The 26,305-nt window shown below is 38.9% G+C and overlaps 1 protein-coding gene across 38 annotated transcripts in view; it reads right to left on the bottom strand.

Moving 5' to 3' along the window:
- Positions 1-26,305, bottom strand: part of Dscam1 (Down syndrome cell adhesion molecule 1) — a 120,137-nt gene that overhangs the window by 49,753 nt on the left and 44,079 nt on the right. For 20 of the 38 annotated variants that reach the window (XM_066388640.1, XM_066388651.1, XM_066388656.1 and 17 more), the window contains 4 exons: positions 15,993-16,122; positions 12,021-12,283; positions 11,385-11,966; positions 10,928-11,089 (listed from right to left, as the gene is read on the bottom strand). In XM_066388640.1, the coding sequence (XP_066244737.1) occupies positions 10,928-11,089; positions 11,385-11,966; positions 12,021-12,283; positions 15,993-16,122 (1,137 nt within the window). Of the gene's footprint in view, positions 1-8,163; positions 8,452-9,689; positions 9,978-10,927; positions 11,090-11,384; positions 11,967-12,020; positions 12,284-15,992; positions 16,123-19,796; positions 19,921-23,319; positions 23,444-23,655; positions 23,780-23,880; positions 24,008-24,619; positions 24,744-26,305 lie in introns of all 38 variants that reach the window. The other 18 variants (XM_066388668.1, XM_066388667.1, XM_066388670.1 and 15 more) reach the window with 7 other exon arrangements.

The following is a 26,305-nucleotide window of genomic DNA, read 5'->3' as shown; positions in this document are numbered from 1 at the left end:
TAGGATTTTTTTTCAGAAAATAATTTGGTCCGATGAAATTCATGTAACTAGTGTAGGTATATTAAATAGGCACAACATTGGATGTCGGTCGCAAGACAATCCACATAATGTCTTTCCTCGACAACAAGAACCATTTGGACTCAGCATTTCCTGCTTTACAATCGGAAGTAAAATATTTTATCGTATTTTTGAAGGAGGATTGAATGCTAATAAGTATCTTCAAATTTTACAAGATGTAATTCTGGAAATTCTGGATGAGATTTCATTAGCAGACAGAAATCACATTTTGTTTTCAACGAGATGGAGCTCCGGCTCCCAATGCCCTTGTAACTACTACATTTTTAAATACAACTTTTAACAATACATGATTAGGCATCCATGGTCTAGTGAGATAGCCTCCACGATCCCCGGATCTGTCAATATTAGACTTTTTCTTTTGGGGTTATTTCGAAAGTACATTATATCGCACTTAATATAATAATATTAATAAATTAAGAAAGGCGATCTATAAAGTTTTTGCTCAAATTCAAAGACAATTAACTACCATAATAATACTTTAAAAAGAACAGAAAAATTGTATCAAAATTGCATAAAGGTCAATGGTGTACAATTTGAACAACGATGTGAATAATTTGATCGATAAAGTATTTCAAGTATCTGTTAAGTTACTCGTAATAATTATTTATTAGTGTTTCCTTTTTGTTGATAAGAATTATTACTTTTATGGTGTTATTTGTTGGTTTATTAAAATATTTAAAGAAAAGAATGTTAGAATTACGTTATAAAATATTATAATTTATAATAGTAAAAAAACGTTTGCTTTAATAATGCATTTACTAGAAATAATTTAGAAAGTAATAAATATTAGTTTCACCAACTAAATATAGAAACAACCGTATAGTATTATACATATTTTCTAAAAGAGAATTAAAAGTAGAATTTTATTATAAAAAATATACAGGTTGTTCTATAAGAAAAAAACCAACTTTAGTCAATAGCTAACAAACAATAATATATAGAAAAAAAACTGAGTTCGGCTCTGGATTCTCGGAAAATTCTAAGACTTCATTTTGTCCGTTTCGATAAGCCAGATGTCATTTTTAAAAATCACTCTGTAGTTCAAAAACGTGACTAACTATAAAAGTTTTTTTATCTGCAGCCTCATTTGTCACAAAAAAGTAGCACACCATTGCGTAAACCGTTTGGCGATATCTACAGTGGTTTTCACGATATCTGCGAAAACCATGAAAAATGGGCCACACTATACATAATTCCAAAACTTCAAGCGATCCACTTCTACGGGAATTCTAAAGACTCATCAAAAACCGAACTTAAATCTACGCAAAGAACTATTTCATGACTCAAATCGGTCTACCATTAATGTTCATGACTGATTTTAAGATTATACCTAGTGATTAGATAAGCACATTCACATACGGCTATTAATATTATAACTTTGTATCTTTACGTTAGTTATTGTACTTTGTCATGCACCCAGAGGCGACGCCTATGAACGGTCACTAATTGACATTATTCCAGAATGCCCAGATGTGGGGAATCCTTTGTTTGAATGATGATGGTTCCTCGAAAGGGACTAACTTTCTCTCCATTTGTATTGTCGTGCAATAGCACCACATTTCTAACGGCTGCTATTAAGAGCACCCTCTTTGTCGACAAGGTTTCTATTGGAGTACGCCTATGGGTGCCGATCCCTGAATGTGGTATTTAAGATTCAATAGGGCAGTTTTTTTTAGCTCTCTCACTGTAAGGAGACCTCACAGCAAGTGTCCCTTAATCACCATATTTATTTAAACTTGTACCAAATTATATCATCCAGAAGTGCAAGAGAAACGTTTTATTATACAGTCCTTCAATCCAGAGGCAAAGTTTCTCTAAGTCAAAACATGGTCCTTCGAGCCGGATAGAAGCAGGGCTGTACGGTGAAATTGTGTTGATAACCAAAGGTGCCGAAAGTTAGTACGTCGTCAAGAAAGTGTCAAGACATTGTGATAAAGACAGTACAAGAAAAACCTGGAGAACGCAGCTGGGAAACGGAGCACGGCAAAATCAAGATGCAAATCATACTGGGTGAGTCGGTTCCAATTAATCCCTTTATCCTCTGAAATTTATGCTGACTTGACGCGGTGATTAGGGAAACAATTTCAAACGGTGATCAAATCCTTGGGTCTAAATTCAAGGATTGGTGACAAAAGTACATAGGTACCCAAGAAAAGGAAAAACGTTACAGTGCCCTTTTCTTGAAGTGTACAGCGGGAATCTAAACAAGGGAGAGGGCAATAAATTAAGAACAGGTTACTGAATATTGTACAATGGCTCAACCAAACAGTATCCGTAAAAGAGCGGCATTAAAATCCAAAATGACCCTTTTCAAAACCTTTTTGGGAGGATTTGAGAAGCAGCTAAGTGACCAAACAGTCACAGAGCTCGATTATCGACAACTTCAAACGAGAATAGATGCCTTGGACAACGTCCTTTTCGAGTATGAAGAAATTCAAGCCAAAATTGAAAGTGAGGAGAATAGCGCGGATGTAGATCTCGCAGAACGCACCTTATTTACCAACCAATATTTTGATTTAATTTCTAGAGCTAAACATCATTTAGAAACTTTTTTGCAAGAATCAAATGACCTAAGTAATAATAAGTCTGCGTCATCTCCAACCTCGATTAGGCGTAATGCTTCTCATGATACAAATGTTAAGCTTCCTCCCATAGACATACCTAAATTTGATGGTAACTTTCAAACTTGGCTAGAGTATCGGGACACATTTGAATCAATGATCCATGCTAGTACGGTTCTGAGTAACATTCAGAAATTTCATTATTTGAGAGGTAGCTTGATGGGAGCTGCGGCGTTGGTTATAAAATCTTTGGAATTTTCGGCAAGCAATTACGAAGTAGCGTGGATGCTGTTGTTAGAAAGGTACAATAACCCCCGCGTGTTAGTTCAGAATCATGTAAAAGCTCTTTTTCAAATCGAATCTATATCAAAGGCTTCGGCAGAGCGTATAAGATGGCTAATAGATACGGTCTCTAAACATATGCGATGCCTCGAACAGGTGAAGGAGCCCACCGTGGACACGTTAATCATTTTTCTGATAAGTTCAAAACTAGACAGCGTCACATCACGGGAATGGGAGGAATATAAAACGAAAAGGGATCTTGAGAACACCTCCCCGTCTCTGGAGGATATGAAGAAATTTTTAAAGAATAAGGCTGTTTTATTAGAAACAATAAAGATGAACCAGACTCAGGCACAAGAACCCAAGAATGAATTAAAATACAGGCAGCAAAGGGAAGTACGAGGGTTAGTTACGGGGACGTCAAATTGCGCAATTTGTAACCAAGAGCATGTAACCGCAAATTGTGAAAAATTATCAAGTCTAAACGTACAAGAACGTATCAAACGGATACAAGAACTTAAACTTTGCATAAACTGCTTAAAGTTCGGACACCATAGTAAAGTGTGTAGGGGACGTCCTTGTCAACGGTGCTCATTAAAGCACCACACGTTGTTACATTTGGATAGGCGTCTCAACGCTAATCCCTCGCAGAATTTTCAATCTGGAACCCGATCTAATATTTCGGGTACCGGAAACCATGATACGGGGAACAATAGTCCGGGCTCCAATGCGTCCACCGAAAAGAGATCGGGTCAGGTACAAGAAACTAGCACTCTTTGTGTGAATTCTGCTCATCCAGCACATGTGCTTCTTAGCACCGCGTTAGCGAAAGTTTCGACTCCCGAAAAGAGATCAATTAACATCCGGGTACTATTAGATTCAGGATCTCAATCTAACTTCATACGTGGAGAGGTAGTTGAAAGATTAAAGCTGAATAAACAGGAAATCAACATGACTGTAACAGGTTTAAATCAACTAAGGTCGAGTGTAAAACACAAGTGTGATATCATAATCGAATCGTTGTACAATGCCTTCAAAAGAAAAATATCGTGTCTAGTACTTCCTAACATAACGGGAAACTTGCCGAGTGTACGTGTTAACACACAAAATTATAACATACCCTCGAACATAACATTATCCGATCCAGGGTATGGTGAACCTAGTGAAATTGACATGTTAATCGGGGCGGAAGTTTTCTGGTCGCTGATTTGCGTTGGTCAGATCTCTCTCGGAAAGAATAAACCGATTTTACAGAAAACAAGACTGGGATGGGTAGTTTCAGGATCGATTGAGACATTTCCTAGTCACCCGAAAAATAATATGTACTGTCACTTGACACAAGAAATTGACATTCAAAATCAATTATCGCGGTTTTGGGAGATAGAAGAAGGGTTTTCATCTCAATCTAGTCAATCCGAGGAAGAAATAGCGTGTGAAAATCATTTTAATCAACACACCGTCCGATTAGAAAACGGAAGGTTTCTAGTACGCATCCCGCTCAAATCTTCTCCTGACGATCTCGGTGATTCATTTCATCAAGCAAAAAGGCAATTCTTTGCGCTCGAACGAAAACTCGATTCAAACCCAAATCTAAAATCTCAATATGTCGAATTCATGACCGAATACATAAAATTAGGGCACATGCAAAGGGTGTCAAGCGCAATGCTACATAAGCACGCATACTATATGCCACATCATGCCGTAGTACGTGACGAAGCCAGAACAACAAGGCTTCGAGTTGTCTTTAATGGTTCCATGAAAACGTCGACCGGGGTCAGTTTTAACGATCTTCAGATGATCGGTCCTACCATACAAAGGGATCTAATGTCAATCCTATTGCGGTTTCGGCAGCATCGGTACGTAGTTGCCGCCGACGTTGAGAAAATGTACCGGCAAATTCTGATCGAACCCGACCAACGGTCCTTACAAAGGATTTTATGGCGTGATAATGCACAGAAACCGGTGGAAGTTTACGAACTAAAGACGATCACCTATGGAACAAGCTCCGCTCCGTTTCTAGCGATAAGATGTTTGTTCCAATTAGCCTTTGAATGCGAAAAATCAAATGCAAGAGTGTCACAAGCTATAAAAAATGACATGTACGTGGACGATCTTTTAACAGGAGCTGATACGTTAGAAGAGGCGGCCGAAATTGCCCGCGACATATCTCATATATTGAACGAGGGTTGTTTCAAGCTGCGTAAGTTTTTCTCGAATGAGAAAAACGCACTGAGGTACGTCGAATCTTCTGATTCGACAAATCAAACGTTGAACTTTGGCGAAAACGAGCCAGCAAAGACGTTAGGGTTAATATGGCATTGTCAGGCTGATACCCTGACGTATAATATAGGTACAATATCCAAGGAGTTTCCAGTCACCAAACGCACGATTTTAGCTGGTACGGCACAAATATTTGACCCTCTGGGACTGCTTGCAGCATGTATCATCAAAGCGAAAATCCTATTGCAAGCTTTATGGCTAGAAAAACTATCCTGGGATGAAGCGGTTCCCACCAGCATTCATACCGCTTGGCAACAATTTAGAAACCAGCTTGTAAGATTAAATACCTTACGGATACCCAGATATGTTCGGTGTACGGGGGCAATTAAGGTACAGATACATGGATTCTCCGATAGCTCAGAAGCAGCATACGGAGGGTGCATTTATCTTCGGTCGGTTGATGAAAATGGAGATGTGCATGTTAGACTTCTATGCGCAAAGGCCAAGGTTGCCCCGCTTCATACCCTTACTCTGCCCAGACTCGAACTTTGCGGTGCGTTGGTGCTATCTCGTCTTTTATTAAAGGTCACATCCTCTATCAATATAAAATTTGACGAATGCGTCTTATGGTGTGACTCATCTGTGGTACTTGGGTGGTTAAAAATCTCTCCAAATCTACTGAAAACCTTCGTAAACACTCGTGTTGCAGAAATTCAAGCGATCACGCACGATTATGTGTGGCGGCATGTCCCTTCGAAGGACAACCCCGCAGATTTATTGTCTAGAGGGTTAACTCCATCTCAAATGCTAGAATCGGAAATGTGGTTTCATGGACCGAATTGGCTGAAAGGTAACCCCTCGACATGGCCGTCTAAGTTTCGGCGAAACGAAAATTTACCCGAAATGAAAATTATTTCCCGAGCGTTTCTCACAGTATATAACAGTGAATTTCCATTTGAAAGATTTTCGAGCTATCATCGAATCAAACGTACAGTGGCCTATATGTTTCGTTTTCTACGAAACTGTACGGCAAAGGGTAAACCCAGCACCACAGAGCGAGGTGGGGCGTTAACTAGTGCGGAAATAGCCAATGCCGAAATTCGCTTAATAAAGATTGCCCAAGAGCAATCGTTTCCTGAAGATATCTCTAATCTCATGACAAACACTGAGCTCAGTCATAAGAGTAGAATTTTGGGACTTACGCCCTTTTTGGCGGAACAGTCAATGCTACGAGTGGGTGGCAGACTGACGGAGTCAAATTATTCCTATGAGAAAAGGCATCCTATACTGTTAGACTCTAAACATAAGCTCACTAAACTCATTTTTCAATACGAGCATCATCGGCTATTGCATGCCGGACCTCAGCAGTTGCATTCCTCCATACGGGACAAATTTTGGGTTATTGGGGGAAGAAATTTAGCGAAATTAACTTACAGAAAATGCGCCCTGTGCTTTAAATATAATCCAAAGATTGAAACACCACTGATGGGTAATTTACCCAAGGAACGCCTACTGGCAGAATTCCCCTTTAAGGTATGTGGAGTTGATTACGCAGGACCGTACTTAGTGAAAGATCGAAAGGGTCGTGGATCAAAAACTTCCAAATGTTGGATGGCATTATTCATCTGCTTTGCGTCCCGAGCAATACATTTAGAACTTGTATCAGACTTGAGTAAAGATTCCTTTATCTTGGCTTTAAAGAGGTTCATATCACGTCGGGGCAAACCGACATTAATTTATTCAGACAATGGCACTAACTTCAAGGCCGCTCAGTCTGAGTTGTCAAACTTCGGTACCTTTTTACAAAAAACACAAGGCGATATAGTCAATGCCATGACAAATGAGGGTATCGAATGGCGCTTTATTCCCCCTAGCTCGCCCCATTTTGGCGGTCTTTGGGAAGCGGGTGTTAAATCCAGTAAGTATCATTTAAAACGGATTTTGGGTGCTCAAGTACTGACCTTTGAGGAATTGTACTCCCTTCTTACCCAGGTAGAAGCAGTATTAAACTCCCGACCACTTAGCCCTCTTTCAACCGATCCTATCGATTTGAATCCTTTAACCCCGGCTCACCTGTTAATTGGACGACCCTTAGTCGCCCTTCCAGAACCCGATTTAAGGACGATCACTACTAATCGGCTAAACCGATTCCAACTGATTGAACAAATGCGCCAGCATTTTTGGGATAGATGGCATAAGGAGGTGGTGTCTGAGCTGCAACAGCGAGTTCGTTGGAAAAGGAACCAGCATCAACTGAAGGTTGGTACCTTGGTTATCATCAAAGAAGACAACACACCAGTGATGAATTGGAGACTTGGACGGATCTTAAGTGTCCATCCAGGCAAGGACGGAGTGGCCAGAGTGGCTACCATAAAGACTGTTCGCGGTGAAGTAAAGCGAAGTTTTGCTAAGATATGTCCGCTCCCATGTAATGATAAGACTGATAGTGACTAAAACAGAAAGTGTTATTGAAAGTGGACGCTTTCAAGGTGGGGGGCATGTTCATGACTGATTTTAAGATTATACCTAGTGATTAGATAAGCACATTCACATACGGCTATTAATATTATAACTTTGTATCTTTACGTTAGTTATTGTACTTTGTCATGCACCCAGAGGCGACGCCTATGAACGGTCACTAATTGACATTATTCCAGAATGCCCAGATGTGGGGAATCCTTTGTTTGAATGATGATGGTTCCTCGAAAGGGACTAACTTTCTCTCCATTTGTATTGTCGTGCAATAGCACCACATTTCTAACGGCTGCTATTAAGAGCACCCTCTTTGTCGACAAGGTTTCTATTGGAGTACGCCTATGGGTGCCGATCCCTGAATGTGGTATTTAAGATTCAATAGGGCAGTTTTTTTTAGCTCTCTCACTGTAAGGAGACCTCACAGCAAGTGTCCCTTAATCACCATATTTATTTAAACTTGTACCAAATTATATCATCCAGAAGTGCAAGAGAAACGTTTTATTATACAGTCCTTCAATCCAGAGGCAAAGTTTCTCTAAGTCAAAACAATTAACGTTCAAAAACGTGGAATATCGGTCCTCTCCTGCAGCATTTTCAGCCAAACACAAAAAAGAGCCTGCATGAACTGCATCTACAGATTCAATGCTCAACGAGCTGATTCTCTGGTTGGTTTTGGTGATTGATACTCCATGTAATTTATCTACAGACTTTCCATTAAAGAACCAGCTAATCTTAAGTGGAAAATCCCCTTTAGTGACTGCGCATTGAGTGCTCGCCATTTCACCAGAATTCACTACTTCATCCGTGAAGGCGAAATGGGCGATTTGGGGTGGGACTGAAATATGGTTGCTGGGTGATAAAATAGGTTTTCCGGGATAAAACAAAAGCACAAAACAATATACAAAGTACCATTGACATTGAGGTTTGCTGAATAACTGAACTTTCCAGCTTCATTTTGAGCTATACAAGTGAATTCCCCAGAGTGAATTTCATCCGCAGATTCTATGGTAAGGGAGCTAATTCTTTGATTGGTTTTCCCTATTGAGACACCATGGACATTCCCAATAGGATGCCCATTGAAAAACCACGTTATATTCAAGGGCAAATCTCCTTTTATTACTGTGCACTGAGTACTCGCTATGTCTCCGGAGTTGACGACTTCTTCTCCAAAGGTAAAGTGGGTGATTTGTGGAGGAACTAAAGGAAAATTTCGGAAAAAAAAACATGTGGGTACCGTTCACGTTTAAATTGACAGAATATTTGTCTACTCCTGCACTATTTTCTGCCACACATGAGTATTGGCCGGCATGAACTGCATCTACGGAATCAATGCTTATCATGCTGATGCGCTGATTCATTACAGCCACTGACGCTCCTGGCAATGTTTCCACGGGGTTTCCATTGAAGAACCACGTGATTTTAAGAGGAAAATCTCCCTTGAACACAGCACATTGAGTGCTGGCCATCTCGCCAGAGTTGACCACCTCATCGGCGAATGAGAAATGGGCTATTTGCGGAGGAACTGAAAATACTCTGCTTCTACAGTGGCACCAAAGACATTGAGGGATTGAAAATTGCAAACTCGACACACCGACAAGTGATCTATCATTAACACTTAAAGCTCTGGAATCGCTATATAAAATATTCGCCCGTATGGATGGACTTTGCAGAGTTGGTACCGATGGTACCAATTCGCTTTTTCAAGCTTCTTACATGGATTTTAATGGGTTTCTCATTGAAAACCCAAAGGATTTTACTGGACAAATCGCCTTTAGATGCGGCGGACCGAACGCTCTCCAGAATTCTTTCCAGTATTTACTACCTGGTTAGAAGAAGTGAAATGTGATCTTTGAAAAAGAACTGAAACTTCTTCAGAGTGTTACTTGCACTGAGCGTTAACAAAAGTAGGTAATAATTTGCTTTTCACGTCCTGTATGGGGGTAATTGTAAGTGCTACGGAACTATGGACTACAACTCCTAATAGTACCTAGTGAGATCAGGTCCTGAGTCCTAGGTGAAAGATAGGTTTTAAACGAAAACAACACCAAACTTAAACTGAGGACATAAATCTACCGTTCACGTCCAAGTGGGCGGTAAAGCTTGATTTTCCAGCCGAATTGGTAGTTATACACGTATAATCTCCTCTGTGGTGCGGTTCTACACTGACAATATTCAGGAGACTGGCTTGACTTCCAAATGGTGACGTAGTAATCCCCTTGGAATGATGAGAAACGTGTCTGTGGTCATGGTACCACTTGATTTTCAGGGGTTTATCCCCTTTGGGGACGTAACAGGTTAAAACGGCGCTATCGCCGGCGTTCAGAGGTCCATCGAATTGAAAAGGACTTATTGCAGGTGCCACTGTAAAAACATCCATCTCTGACTAAGAGTCAGACAGTATTTAGAGTAGTAATTTGGGTTAGATCAGGTTAGTGTATTCCGGGCTCCGATCCTCCATGTTATATTAGTCTCTCCCAGATGCCAGCCAAACAAATGGGAGATTATAGGTGATTCGTCGCTGCTTAAAGTATGACCATGGTTCTTTCAAGAAGAGGTTCGCGTGTCTACTAGACACTTCAGCAACGAAAACCTACCGTTTATGATTTTTCATCACTAATTCAGTGTCAGTTCCACTATCGGCGACACTTAACTTAATAACACCTAAAGATAGGAAGAAAATATGGGTGCCGTCAAGACTGATATAAATTTTAAATGCTCGCTGATGAGCTAATTGTTTTACCATTACACAGGGCGTCCCATAATTAGGTACCAACTCTCAAACTGCGTAATTTACGTGCAAAAATAATATCGAATTGATAAATAAACATATGTTCTCAAGTTCCCCCTAACGAAGATCGAGGCCCCCTTCAAGGGGCCGTATCTCCGTTAGGGATGCTTCAGGACATATGTTTATTTACCAATTTGATATTATTTTTGCACGTAGATTACGCTGTCTAAGATTTGGCACCTAATTGTGAGACCCACTGTATATTATATTTTTAAGTCTTAAAGTATCCATTGCGACTTGCCGCCAATAAGCGTCCAAGTCCATCTATGTCCAGGGACAAACACCCCAAGTGTGGTTTTAACCAACAATTCCTCAATGAGTACAAAAAATTCGTACCTTCTGTATGCAAATGAGTGTAATTCAATTCAAATGTAAATCAAAATGTAAATGAAATTCAAAATCAAATATGAAAATCGCTAAATAAAACATCTAAAAGAATGTTGAATTCTTAATTTTGAAGTACCATTTTTGAAAGAAGCTTGACGGCACCCTGGAAACGAAATTTAAATAAACGTGTACTCACCCATGACTTGAACTTCTAGGGACCCTCTAGCGCTATATCCTTGAGAATTTTTAGCTACGCAGACGTAAGTTGCCTGGTCAGATGCCCGTTCCACATTCTCAATGATCAGAGTCCCATTGGGAAACACCTTCTGTTTTCTGTTGATGGGCAGCAATCTACCATCTGTAACGGAAAGTAATTTATATCATCTGAGAAGGCACAGTAATATGTCTTAGATAAACTAAAAAATTCCGAACTTAGAATAGCCAATAAGCCATTCCTTTCCCGAACATGAAATTATCGTTTAAGACACCTCTTCTAAGCCTATGATCTAATGACGATTTAAAAATGAGCAAAAAGGTCATAGGGTCACAGGTCAATTACTATGAAACTGTGAAAAATCAAACTTTTCTTTATTTTTGGAAGGTATTAGAGATGAAAATTCCTTCTATAAATTCGAGAAAAAATCGGGACTTACCTCTTTCCCAAACGACCGTATCAACTGGATGTCCTGCAAATGGACAGTGGACAATCAAAGTACCTCCGGCAACAATGGCCTGCTTCTCCATCGATCTCACAAACGGCAACCCATAAACGTTAATTCTTGCTGCGTGATTTGCACTGCCAACTTTCGAGTTTGCGTTGCAGCGATACAACCCTCCATCATTTGTGTGAATTGCTGTGATATTCAAATGCGACACTATATCACCGTTCACTGTAACGTACTGGCCGATTTGATAGCGATCACTGTTGGACAATTTTCTCCCGTACAATTCCCAAGTGATTTCAGGAGTCGGATTTCCACTGGCGATACATTTAAGGAAGACTGAGTTGCCTGGTTGAACAGTTTCCTCATTGAAGGCGTGTCGAATCTGAGGAGGTTCGAAACGTCCTCCAAGTTTCAACTCGGCAGTTGCTTCGGCACTTTCCTGGTCATTGCGGATGAAGCACTGGTACATCCCTTTGTCTTCTTTGCGTACCGCTTCGATGCGTAGAATGGCATCTGTGTGGTCGATTTTGCTACCATCTTTCATCCACGACACTGTCTTTATTGGATTGCCTACATTTCAACAAAAAATAGGAAAAGTACCTCTTAAAGTATGTGAATTCCTACCTTCAAATTTGCAGGTGAAAACTGCGGGTCTTCCAAAATCGATGGTCTGGACTTTGGGCTCAATGGAGGCCTTCAAAGGGGCGGTGACTGTTAGAACTGTCTCGACACTCTCTCCTCCCACTGAGTTGTTGACAACGCACAGGTACTTCCCTGAATCATCTACTTTGGCTTCGCGAATGATCAAAGTGCCTGCAACTTGCTTAACGCGATCATTGAGTGCCACTGCTTGTTTCCTTGAGGTGCCTTCTATGAACTTGTACCATCTGAAACAATGGAAAAGTTTTTTAGGGAAAGCGTAATAAACCTCCATTGTGAATTCGCAATTAGTCAATATAACCTCGTTTCATGATTTTTTTGCTGAAAAATAGAAGCAAGATTCTATTATGATCGTTATATTGACTGACTGAAAAATTTCCTGATGCAATGGGTACGTTATCCGCTTCCCCCTTCCCCCCTCACTATGCTTCCCGACAAACGCAATTTTACCTAAACTTCGGTACGGGAAGTGCTTGGGCAGGACATAGAGCTACTGCTTAAGGTCCTGCCTAGAGCTTTGTCCTTGATTTCACCCAGACCTTTATCCTTGATTTCAACCAAAGTTTTATTTTCGATTTCACCCAGAACTTCATCCTTGATTTCGCCCAGAGCTTTGTCCTTGATTTCAACCAAAGCTTTGTCCTTGATTTCAACCAAAGCTTTATCCTCGATTTCACCTAGAGCTTTATCCCTAATTTCGATCGTTTGGGAGTTAAGACTAAGACCAACCGACCCAGCCGTACTATAGGAGCAATTTTGTCCTCGTTACTTGAACAAACTCCTCACAAAGGCGCATCAGCTTGCATGACACCAAAGAACGAAGAGGAATTAATTCTAGGGGTAAGTACTTACCTTCAACGTCATGGGTAATACAGTCTAACATGCCTAAAGACAAATTCTACTTACCTAAACTTGGGTACTGGATAAGCGGAAACATCACAAGCAATAACAATGTCTTTTTTGGATGCCACTTCCAGCACAATGCTTCCTTCAATTTTGCGACCTGATGTCTTTGGGGGTACGTTATTGGTTGGCTCTATTTCAAGGGATTTTTATACAATAACGAAAACTGACCAGAATAGGGCACGATGCTTCATCTTTAACGCTATTCAACCCAGGAAGTTTAGGGATAAAATCCGATCACAGTTTCCACAATTTTATTAAAATCACTTAAAAATGTGCCACCTAATAGGCCATAATTAGACTAGTAAGCAACACTAAGCAAGGTACTCTGGTACTAGGCGGTATTTTTACCACGTTAGTAGAGGTACTTAGCTGTACCAACATGAGTTTGGTCAGCACTCATGTGCTGCTTAATAACTGATGATGCCTTATTACCTGCAGTTTATTCTGCTGCTAGGCGGTACTTTGACCAAACACGGATTTGATCAGTACTGATGTGGCTGCTGAGTGCTGCTGAACGCTTTGATCATGTCATATCAGGCGAAACACGTGTGGCCAAGTTATTTGAATCTATTTCTTGACTATAACTTCTTATTATGATTTTAAAGGGAGTATCTGTGGGACAACGGATAGGTTTTTCGAACTTAATAATGTATGAAGTCCAGAGAGAGACGAAAGAAAATCTTTCAATTGTATGGGGATATCGAAATGGAGTTCCAAGAGCAAAGTTGTATACTTCAGCTCTGATCCAGGATACCACACATGAAAGTGATGTTACCTGAATTTTGGAACTGGATAACCCGAAACATCACAGGAAATAAAAATATCCTTCCCATAACCTCCTTCCTGAAACACGTTTCCATATTTGCTTACTGAAGACTTAGGAACAACGTTATTCGTGGGCTCTATATGGAAATACGAAATAATTTAATTTTCGACGATGAATTTTACCTGAATTTGGGAACAGGATAAGCTGATACATCGCAAGTTATAATAAGATCTTTCCCTGAAAGGCTTTCCTGGAAAAGCCCTCCCACATACTTCTTATCAGTTGATTTTGGGGCAACGTTATTTGTGGGTTCTAAGAAACAATTAGTCGTTCAATAAATGGAAAAAAATAACCTGAATGTTGGGAATTAACGCATGATTAAAAATGCGCAAAATGGGCACAAAAGGCAAGCATTTCTCATAAACAAAAATAAGCCGAAAGCATTAATGAAAAGTGATCTAAAACTTACTTAAATACAGGGTTTGGATAACCAACAACGGGGCAGAGAATCACTCCATCCGCATGCAATGGAAATGTGGCTATTCTCCATGGAATTGGTTCACCGACGATTTTTGGAGGTAGATTATTGGTTGGTTCTGCAAAGAACCAACATATTATTAGAGGCGCTTTCAACTTTAAGGTATCAATATGAGTTTTGATAAAATTTTAATAATGTGAGATGATGTTATGAGCGTATTGAAAAATGATTAAGTTTTTATTGGTGAGACCCCAAATTGGCAATCCAAACGCAAACGATCATTCTATTAGGTTGTTCGGAAAGTAATTTCGTTTTTTCCCGACAGAGGATTTAATGGTATTTTTTTGCACTTAACCTCACACTTAAGCCATATAATTTTTATATGCTTTGAGAGCTCATATAACAAGGCTTGTGTGTGAAACATTTCAATTAATTCTACGCAGTAGTTTTTGGTTGGTGCCCTTTTAAATATGGAGAGCGATAAGCAGCATTTTCGACATATCCTACTGTTTTACTACAGAAAGGGTAAAAATGCTGTTCAAGCCAGAAAGAAATTGACCGATGTGTATGGAGAAGGTGTGTTGACAGTACGCCAGTGTCAGAACTGGTTCTCTAAATTTCGATCTGGCAATTTTGATGTCGAAGATGCACCACGTTCGGGAAGGCCGGTTGAAGCTGATAAAGACGCCATAAAGGCATTAGTTGATGCGAACCGTCGAATAACAACACGTGAGATCGGATTGAAGTTAAATTTATCGAATTCAACAGTTTATGACCACTTGAAAGGCCTGGGATTATCCTCGAAGCTCGATATATGGGTTCCCCATGTTCTCACAGAGAGAAATCTGTGTCGCCGCATTGACGTCTGCGATTCGCTTCTCAAACGTGACAAAAATGATCCGTTTTTGAAGCGCATCATTACTGGGGACGAAAAATGGGTTGTATACAACAACGTCAAACGCAAGAGGTCATGGAGCAAAAAAGATGAATCGACTCAAACCATTTCCAAAGCCGATATTCACCAAAAAAAGGTGATGCTGTCTGTTTGGTGGGATTTTAAAGGAATCGTTTTTTTTGAGCTTTTACCGGATAACACAACGATTAATTCGGAAGTCTACTGCCAGCAGCTGGACAAACTGAAGGATGCACTTCAACAGAAAAGACCCGAACTAATCAACAGAAAAGGTGTAGTGTTTCACCAAGACAACGCGAGACCTCACACAAGTTTGGTCACTCGCCAAAAGCTTTTACAGCTTGAATGGGACACAATGCCACACCCACCATATTCTCCAGACCTGGCACCATCGGATTATTATTTGTTCCGGTCACTCCAAAATTTTTTAGACGGTAAAACTTTCATCTCAAATGATGAGGTCAAAAACCACCTCGATCAGTTTTTTGCCAGCAAAGACAAAAAATTTTATGAGCGTGGAATTATGCTACTACCAGAAAGATGGCAAAAGGTGTTGGACCAGAACGGCCAATATATAATTTAATAAAGCATTTGTTTATTATACGAAAACTGTCATTCATTTTCACATAAAAAAACGAAATTACTTTCCGAACAACCTGATAAATCAACTACAACATGACAATGATGGCTGAGTAAGTCCTTACTTACCAATGTTATTAGTATTGAGCAAGTCGAATTTTCTTTTTGATACTTAACGAAAAACGCTAGGACGGTCAAAAATATTTCCCACAAATTAGATGAAAAAATGAATAGAAAAGATTGTGCCCGAGGAAAGTTGATTTAAAATAATGCCCCAAGAAAAGAAAAACTTACAAATATCTCGGAACTGGGTATCCAGTCACTTGGCAGGTAAGCCAGGCAACAGTGTTTTTAGGTACCAAGGTTACTTTCCACCCTTCAAATTTTTCGCCATCTTTCTTTGGAGGAACATTGTTCGTGGGTTCTATGAATTTTCATTAAAGAATTTAGGCAGAGTGGATGAATAAAAGTGAATAATGTTGGGATTGAGCATTTTTCGCGGTCTCAAAGCTAAGCTCAGCTAAAAGGGTTCTAATTAAGGAAAAGGGGCAAAGGTCTGGGAATTTTCGAAACCTCGTAGGTATTCCTAATTGGCCATAAATGAAAGCTTAAAAAACTTTTCTGTCGAATGTCTATTAACAAGTTGATTTAACATATATAAAAATCAATCATTAATAGCATACTTTACTGCACAATTTTTCAATTATTTTTCTTTAATGAGCGATTTTATTTTTCCAGGATACGACTAAAGAACATCAGGCCATTCATTAAAAAAATCAAGATAGGGCTTATATCTCGTAAGCAAAACAAGCAACAGAAAGAAAATCCAACAACAAAAAAATTATAATTTTTTTGAGAAGAAAAGAAATAAAAGAAATGAAGATTTTTCTACAACCGCGCGTTTTCGACTTATTTAGAAAAAAATAGTTTTTACAAATTTTAATTTTTCTCAATATTTCGTAAATTAAAATAAAAAATTTGTTTGCACTTTTTGGCTACTTAGATCGCAGCAAATAGATAGACAGCTTAGTTGAAGAAAATTTATTGCAATAATTCGTGTAATGGTTAAACACAATTTTTTACGGTATTTAAAGAAAGAAAAGTTTTCTATGCAGATATGATAAAAAACATTTAGAGTCTAAGATACAGGGTGTTGAAAACGTAAAAAAAAATTATTTGAAATAAATTTGGAACAATCAATGCTAGGTTGTTGAAATTTGTTGCAGTTATTTTACATTGGTCAAGAGCTACATTTTTAGTATAAAATCAATTTTTATCTGCCGCCAGTGGCGTAGTTACGAGTGAGCCAGTCGAATTTTCGTGATAAAATGTAGAACGCCAATGGATTTTTTTAACACTTTTTATTATTTTGGTACTCTCCTAACATTTTACAACAAAAAAGGTTACTGATTTTTTTGCCTAATACTAACTTATTTTTAGAAAAAAATGTATTAAATTCAACTATAATAAAGCTGACCTCGTATTACTTATAAGCATTTTTTTGAACCAGCCACAGGTTGTAGTCTCAGCAATAATCACCAGTCAACAGACCGTAATATTCTCGTTTGTCAAAAGCCCAACAACATGAATTTCGGATTTAAAAGAACTAATTTATTTCCTTTTAAACTTACAAATATCGGGGAACAGGAAATCCTGTCACCTGGCATGTGAGCCATGCAACACCATTCTGAAGCACATGTAGCACTTGCCACCCCTCAAATTTGGCCAAATCTTTTTTTGGGCTAACATTACTAGTTGGTTCTGCAAAAACCCGCAGATTTGAGAGTTGATTTGAAAGCACATACGCCCTAAGCGGGTATTCGTGATGCGACCAGCTGTCCGATTGACCGCATGCAATAAAAATGTACGAGGAGTGATCACAGAGTTCCAAGAATTTTTGAATTATGAGACAACGCCGCAATGAAGAGCAGTGTAGCTGATAGCATTGTTTAGCGTAACTCAATTCAATCACTACTGTTTTTTTCGATTCTAAATTTTTTTCGTTTTTGCAAAGTAACAGCTGATTTTGTAGAGCGAGTTTTGCGTATTTGGCCATTTTTCGATATTTTGCAAGATGAATTTGATTGATTGATGAAACCACACCGAGTTCAGGTTTATCAAGAACTTCTTGAAATGGTACATGGTAATGAAAACTTTTTGAAAAGCATCATCACTGGGGATGAGATGTGGGTTTGCGGCTACGACGTGGAAACAAAAGTTGAATCGTCTCAATGGAAGCCAAAATCCCCTACGACACTCAAAAAAGCATAGCAGGTGTAATCGAACGTTAGTCATGCTCACTGTTTTTTCGACTGGAAAGATGTGGTGTACTACGAATTCCTTCCACGAGGTGAAACAATCGTTTTCGTTACCTTCAAACCCTGAGAAATTTGCATGAGGCTGTGCAAAGAAAGAGACTGATGCTAACGCGAAGTGAAGATTAGGTGCTGTGCCATAACAACGCATCAGTTTATTCTGCGTTGCCCGTTCGAGATTTCTGCACAAAAAACGGCATAACTATCATCCTGCAGCCTCCCTACTCACCAAACCTGGCCTCTGAGAACTTTTTCTTGTTTCCCAAGTTCAAGAGATCTTTGTAAGGACAGCGGTTTGACACGATTGAAAACATTAAAGAAAAATCGTTGGAAGAGCTGAACAGCATCCCACAAAAACAGTTTTCAGAATCCTTGCAGCAGTGGAAAAGATGATGGGAGAAGTGTATATGTTGCCAAGGGGAGTACTTTGAAGGACACAACGTTGAATATTTTTTAATATTTTTAAATAAAGTTTTTAAGCATTAATCCAGGAACTTTTTGATTACCTCTCGTATGTTAACTTACAGGGAAACCTTAATTCTATTTGCACTTCATCACCCGCATGATAGTGTGAATAGAAATAAAGTTTCTCCGTAAGTTAGCATACATTTTTATCGCATGCGGTCAATCGGACGATTGGCCGCATCATTGGTACCCACCTAAGGCGTATGTGCCCTTATACCTACATTTTTAGACCGGGTACCCTTGCACCAGAACAAGAAAAGCAGAACTTACTAAAATCTGGACATTGGAAAATCACTAACTTGGCAAGTTAGCCAAGGCAAGTTATATTGGATTTCACAGTCGATACTCTCCATTCGCCATATTCGACACCAATTTTCTTAGGAGCAACATTATTTGTTGGTTCTAATAAATGCAAAAACTTACTAAATTGGGTACATAAATCCCAGTGAATGTTGACTCGGGTAGAGATTTAGATCCCAGTGAGAATTAGAATGAAAAACCTACCTAAAATTTGGCACTGGATATCCCACCACATCGCAAGTCAGCACCAAAGTCTGATTAAAAGGACAAAGGTAAATTTTGCCGCCATCATATTTTTGCCCAGGGGCCTTAGGGGCAATTTTCCCAGTTGGTTCTGAAACGAGCTCGCTGTCAACATCTACCAACATGCAAACAAACCACAGGAATACCCTTGCTGCATAAGCACTATGCTCAATCATTATCAAATCGTCAAATGAATCAAACATAAAAAATAAGATTTCATCACAACCGAACAAGAATCGGAAACTTGCTCACTAGAGCACTATGGGCACTTAGTTGAAACTTGATTTCGGAAGTGCTTGTGCCGGACACAACAACGCAAATGTTTAAATAATAGGACTCGAAAATGGAGTAGACAAGCCTTAAACGGGATACAGGAAAACAAAGCTTTTCCCAACTTCCTTACCAAATACTCCAAGGAAACTTTTAAATTCTGTGACAAAGCAGGTACTTTGGAACCTATCAACTCTGAATCAAATAGAAAAAGTGGGGTCTTACCACAATTGAATAAGTATAGGAAACTTACTCACTAGGACACCATGAATACTTACTTGAAACTTGGTTTAGGGAATGCTTGTGCCGGGCACAGCAAGGCAAATGTTGAGGCAATAGGGCGCTTGATTATCAAGATTTGAGACTCGAAAGAAAAGGAAGGCGCTCTTGATCCTACAGGCTCTAAATGTGTTTCAAAACAAATCAATATCAACCAAGTACCATCCTCTTTAAGACAGGGATCCTAATACACTCAGGCAAAATTAACCTTAAAGTTAAAACTTACTTGTATGAGGGCTTAGGGAAACCTTGAGCTGGGCAAAGGATAGCAATATTAGTGTCTGACGGCCTTTTCAGACTGGATATATCCGACTCTGATGACAATGCAGGTCTTCTCGACCCTACAGGCTCTAGAGCACACAGTCAGAAACAGTCACTATATACAGGGTGTTCCCTAAGTACGGTCCCTAACCGGATACAATTTCTTAAGGTATTTAAAGGAAAAAAATCCTATACATATGTGGCCGGAAACGCTCAGATTCTGAGATGGTGAAAATTGAATTAAAAAAAAAATAAATTTGGAATATTCAATGCTAGGTTCTTAAAATTTTGTTGTTAGTTAGTAAACAGCTGCATTTTTACTATAAAGTCAATTTGCATCTTCCACCAGTGGCGTAGTTTAGCGTAAGTCAGTCAACGTTTTCCTCATAAAATGTAGAACCCCAATGGATGTTTTAACATTTTTATTACTTTCGTACTCTCCTAACATTTTATGACAAAACAGATCTCTGGATTTTTTTTCTAATACTAGTTTATTCTTTAAAAAACGGCCGGCAACTACAAACAACAAACATAGAAATAATTAGTTTCGACACAAAATTAAAGCAGATGTTGAAAATGGCCATTTTCTGATTAAATAGACGATTCCAGTCGTTTCACCAGTGATTGTATCACTCTTTCAAAATTTGCTAAGAGATGAAATGTTTCTAAGTAATTTCAGTGTTAGTAAAGTTATTCATTTTCGAATTTTATTATCTAATTCACCCTTTTGATACACAACTCATAACTAGCAAAATGCCAACAATCTCGGTGCCAAAAAATGGATACCATACTTATCTCTTATTTTTGTTGCAGCTGAATTAAATAAATAATTTTTTTTCTAAAAATAGATTAGTATTAAACAAAAAAATCAAGAGACCTTTTTTTGTTATAAAATGTTAGGAGAGTCCGAAAATAATAAAACATTTTAAAAAATCAATGACGAAAATGTCGAACGCTAAACTATGCCACTGGCAGGAGATGAAAATTTATTTTATACTAAAAATGCAGCTGTTTCCCAACGTAACGAAACAACATTTTAAGAACCTAGCATTGAATATTTAAAATTTTTTTTTTTTTTAATTCATTTTCAACATCCTATGTCTCAAAATCTAAGCATTTCTGGCCACATATGTATAGGAATTTGTTTCTTTTAAATACCTTAAGAAATTGTGTCCTGAAGTTATGGACCGTAGTTAGGAAACTTCCTGTATACCGAGAAACTAGAATACCCTTGCTTCCCTACCTAAAGTTCGGCCTGGGGAATCCTTGAGCAGGACATTGCAAAGCAATATTATCCGTTGAAGGGTAACGCAATTTCATGGAAAATATTTGGGATTCTGTAGAGAAGGCTGGGGCCCGGAAACCCACGGGTTCTGCATTGTAATTCATAACTGTTAGTTTTCTACAAATCTTTCATTCCAAAACAAACCACTCAATAGAGGTCTATTTAGCTTTGAAGGCGAAAATTTGAGACATTTAAGAGAATTTTATCACTTAAATTACCCCTTTAAATAGCCCTGCTGAATAAAATATATTGTTGCAAAGGGCCCAATCCCTATTAAGCAGTACTGAAAAATGTGAAATTAGTAGATGCATTCACCATTTATAGAGAAAATTGCATATCAATGCACTAACAAGGTTCGTTACTTTTTAATCTTATAAGCAAGCTCATCACGTTGCAGCAAGTAGAGATTTTTTTGAGCTTTACAGCTTCATTGCTTTATTTTGAGTCTATGATATATTGAATATTTAATATTGTTTCTAAAATGCCTGCAAACAACTATCTCATTAAAATGTCTTCGTCTAGATCTATGTGTGACCCTCACTCAATCTAAGAGGACTTTTTCTCTCGCAGTGGCCACTATTGTTACCATTAGTTACGAGTCAATCAGTTCAGCAAAGAAATTATAGGCGATATATAATACAATGGCCAGTAATATATCCAGATTTGTCCTTCTTGACTTCTTCTATAATTTATAAAAGAATCCCTAAATGTACAGAATATTTGAAAAACAAAATATCCGACAATATCACAAGAATGCAGTCATGTTTGGTAGGATTTGTTTTATAAAGTTTGAGAAAATTTCAAAACAGACAGTGCTACTGCCTCGCCGATAACATACCTCAATTTAAGCATTTGACAATATAGTTAGAATTTGATAAAATAAGTTAGTAAACGAATCACTTGTTTTATTCGCATGTAATATTCTTAGTAATTTGCGAACGCATCAAATTACAATAATTTCATACTTTTCAACACTTCTGAATGTAAAATTTTGCGATATTAGTTGGAGGAGAGGAAGTTGCTGACAAAAATAATCTCGATTAAAATTTCAAACTTTATGTTCAAAAGAATTTTCCACAATATCAAAAAATTTTTTGAGTGGTTCGATTTCAAATGAAAGCCCTATCTTTATAGGAGAACCGAAGGGTACCCTTGTGAAGCACGTGAGGGATTCATATCTTACTTGAAAATTGGGCTGGGAAATCCCTGGGCGGGGCAGAGCAGAGCTAAATTTGTATCTAAGGGCCTTCGCATGGTGAAAACTTCTGATTCAGTGGAAAACGAAGGACCCCGGGATCCTACCGGTTCTAAATGGAAAAATTCACGGATCAACTTCTCGTACTTACTTAAAACTCGGTCTAGGGAACCCTTGCGCAGGACACAATAAGGCGAAATTGATCCCCAAAGGGCGGTCCATAGTAAATATTTTTGATTCAGTGGAAAAAGAAGGTGCCCGTGATCCTACAGGCTCTACATTCAACAGAAGAAAGAAAACACAAATTTTAATGATAAAAAAAACTGGAGGTACCTGAATGATGGGAGGGGCAATGCTTGAGCTGGGCAAAGCATAGCGAAACTCTGCCATTCCCCTCGATCATATCCAAGCATTTTTATGTCATTTGAGAAGGTTGGAGCTTTTAGACCTACGGGCTCTATTTAAAAAAATAAATGGATTTTGTGACTTAAGAGCCAAATTGCCAACATGCTGCCAACTTTAACTGCTACTTTAAATAGAAAGATTGGACAAGAATCGACTAAGTCGTTAGTTCCCTTTAAGTCAAAGTCAACAGCAAGCAATGAGAGATCTGAATGAAGGGTATTAAAGGGTAACCTTTCTCACATCTAACGCTCGAACTAACCTAAATGAAGGTACAGGAAAACCTTGGGCTTGGCACAAAACTGGAATATCAAACCCAGACTCGCGTTCCACGGATTTCAACTTAGAGTCAACTTGGGCCAGCTTGGGAGCTCTGGTACCCACTGGTTCTACATTAAATATGAAATGAACGATTAGAAAGACCAACATCTCAGTACCTGAACGATGGTACTGGGAACCCTTGGGCCTGGCACAAAATTGGAACATCCAGACTAGCTTCTCGTTCGGCTACTTTAAATTTTGAGTCTGCTTGAGTCAACTTAGGGGCGCGAGTTCCTACAGGTTCTGCATGGAAACTGGGATTTGTAAGGTATGCTAGATAATTACCTGAATGAAGGAGTTGGGAACCCTTGGGCTTGGCACAGTAGTGCAATTCCTTGATTTTGATGTTTTTGGATAGTAATGCTGCGCACGTCAGAGGACAGAGTGGGTGCTCGAGAACTGACTGGTTCTATTCGCAATAGAATAATTGTCAAAAGAAATAATTACCTGAATTTGGGCATGGGAAACCCTTGACCTTGACACAACAAAGCTACACTCTCAGTAAGAGCACATTCGAACCAGACGGTTTTCGCATTTGAGAGCAGCTTTGGAGCTCTAGTTCCCACGGGTTCTGAGCAAGAAAAATCTAGTTAAAGCTGAGGGCAATTTTGGGGAATTTACCTGAAGTTAGGAGCAGGAAATCCTTGGGCTGGACATAGCAAGGACACTGTGGCACCTATTGTATAATCAATTACATCATACTTGGATTTCGAGGAGACTTTAGGGAGGGTGCTACTAATGGGCTCTGGAAGAGTGAACTGAGCTTAAATTATGCAACAAAAACCTGGCTATTGGGACAGGACACGCTTGAATTATTTAATCAAAATTTAAGATTTTTCTGTATACCTGTAAGTGGGGACAGGGTAAGACTGGGCGGGACACAGCAAAGTAGCATTAGCTCCAACCGAACTGTCTATTGTTTGTATCTTTGAGGTGCCAGCTGAGAGTCTGGGACCAACACTTCCCACAGGTTCTGGCGAGAGAAAGGGAGATAAAGACCATGCCTAGTTTACCTGAATTTTGGGACTGGGAACGCTTGCATTGGACACTGCAACGTCAGAACCTCTAATTCTTTGCCCGATAAGTCGCGGCTGGAGTCTCCAGAGGTCAGCTTTGGGATAACAGTTCCAATGGGTTCTATGGGTAAACACAACACAGCTTGGGTCAACAACTTGCTTTTTTTTGGTCTCAAAGTACCCTTGCCTCATTGAAATTCAACCTACCTATAGACAGGGCTAGGATATGCTTGCCCTGGACATAACAGGGCAACATTTCCTCCTATCTCATAAGCATCAATTGGGGGTGATTTGGTAATTTTAGGTGCAACGCTGCCCACTGGTTCTAGATGCCAAAATGACCGTATAAATTATATGAGAAAGATGCAATTTACCTGTAAGTTGGGGCAGGAAATGCTTGGGCTGGACATAGAAGAGTGATGCTTTCATCTTGATGCCCTTTAAAGCTCATTGAATCGGCTAGAGTGGAGAATTTTGGAAGAACGCTTGCAACAGGCTCTATATAAAATTAGCTCGGTTTCGTGGCTACTACGATAACAGAGGTGAAATCACATAAGAATGTAAATTACCTGTATGTTGGTGCAGGAAATGCTTGAGCAGGGCATAGAAGGGTGATGCTTTGATCCTGATACCCATTAAAACTTCTGGAGTTATCCATGGTGGGGAATTTAGGAAGGACGCTGGCTACAGGTTCTAAATTCCAGAACATTGGTTTGTACACTATAACATTCTTTAAAGTATTTCCTAAGCTCAGTTTCATAGGGGTGAAACGGCAGTGGAGAAACCAAATTTGGGGATGAATTGCGGAACTAACGTATCAATTTGCAAGTAATTAACGTAATATACCTTGTTTTCACAACTGGAAACCCTTGAGCGGGACACAGTAGATTAAGCGAAACGTTTTCGGAATAGATATAATCTTTTCTGGTTTCCAATGGAAATCTCGGACCCACAGTTCCCACTGGTTCTAGAAGAAAGTTCACCAATGGACTTACCTTGACAAAATGGCGCAACGGAGCCCAAAAACAGACGCATGGGCGAGGGTACCCAGTCATTTCCAACAACAAAAGCGAATCGAAGAGTATCAAATATTGGAATTTAGGATCGAGGACCAGGTGGAAGGTAGGAAAAGCCCTGAGCATATTTCACAATTTTCTGTGAATTTTTTGACTATTGTGCCCGAGTGAAGCAAGGGTACCCTATCCCAACATTCAGGTAAATTCGAAAAAACTACAGCTTTGGTAACGCATTGAAAAATGAATTACCACAGCTGTGCATAACCCAAGACTCCTATTTCTAACATTTAGAGATAGGGGTCTTTGCATGATGCTTTTACGGTCTTTCTTTGAACAATTGAGGAACTTTTGTAGCCAAAAAGCATCATAAGATAAACTCAGCTCAGAAACTATCTGCATTATTTGCCCATATTACTGCACTTTTGCTGACATGAAAAATAATCTGAAATAAGCAAATACAGTGAGTTCCAATGCGGCAGCTACAACAAAAGAAACAGGAGTTTTTAACACAAAGTCAAATGTTTATCTCCTAAGTTCAACAGCCCAATAATTGTTACCGTAAATTGTGCAAACAATTTAACGGTTTTTCTTTTGGTTAAAATGCAAATCGACATTAAAATTCAAATCATTGATGATTAAATTCCTGTACACTTGTTCGTTTAGAAAATACACGACCACATTGTAATGCATCAGCTGATTCTGTGGGAAAGTTGTTGAGCTTAAGTAGCTACCGCATGCTGTTGTTTATCAATAAATAAGACGTTTATTAATATGGACAAATAAAGCATTCGTAAACTCTTATTCATCTCTTAAAAATAAAAATGCGTGGGGAGAATTCAAGTTTGCTTTTGTTGAGAACCAAACAAGAGCGGGAATATTCAAACTGGCGTTGAATCATAATTTAAAAATTCATTCATTGAACTGTTAGCCGCCTTGTCATTAGTCATTTTTTCAGTCCGCAGGCTCCATTAAAACGGAATGAATGAATGGGACTGATAAACCGCAGCAAAACAATATTTTTTTAATGTGGGATATCTAGTAATGTTGTTTACGAATGCTTTTCTACAATGGATTCTAAATATGCCACTGCTAGTATATTTTTCTAAATTGATCACTTGCACATTGTTCTCAAAAATTCTTGATTTTGGTCACTTATACAGGGTGTTTCGTAAACATACCGACAAACTTTCAGAGGATGTAGAGCTCATAAAAACGAATATTTAGATCGAATAAAGTTTG

This window comes from Euwallacea similis, chromosome 4, assembly GCF_039881205.1.
Source record: "Euwallacea similis isolate ESF13 chromosome 4, ESF131.1, whole genome shotgun sequence".
NCBI lineage: Eukaryota > Metazoa > Arthropoda > Insecta > Coleoptera > Curculionidae > Euwallacea > Euwallacea similis.
This window is presented reverse-complemented; position numbering and strand designations above follow the sequence as displayed.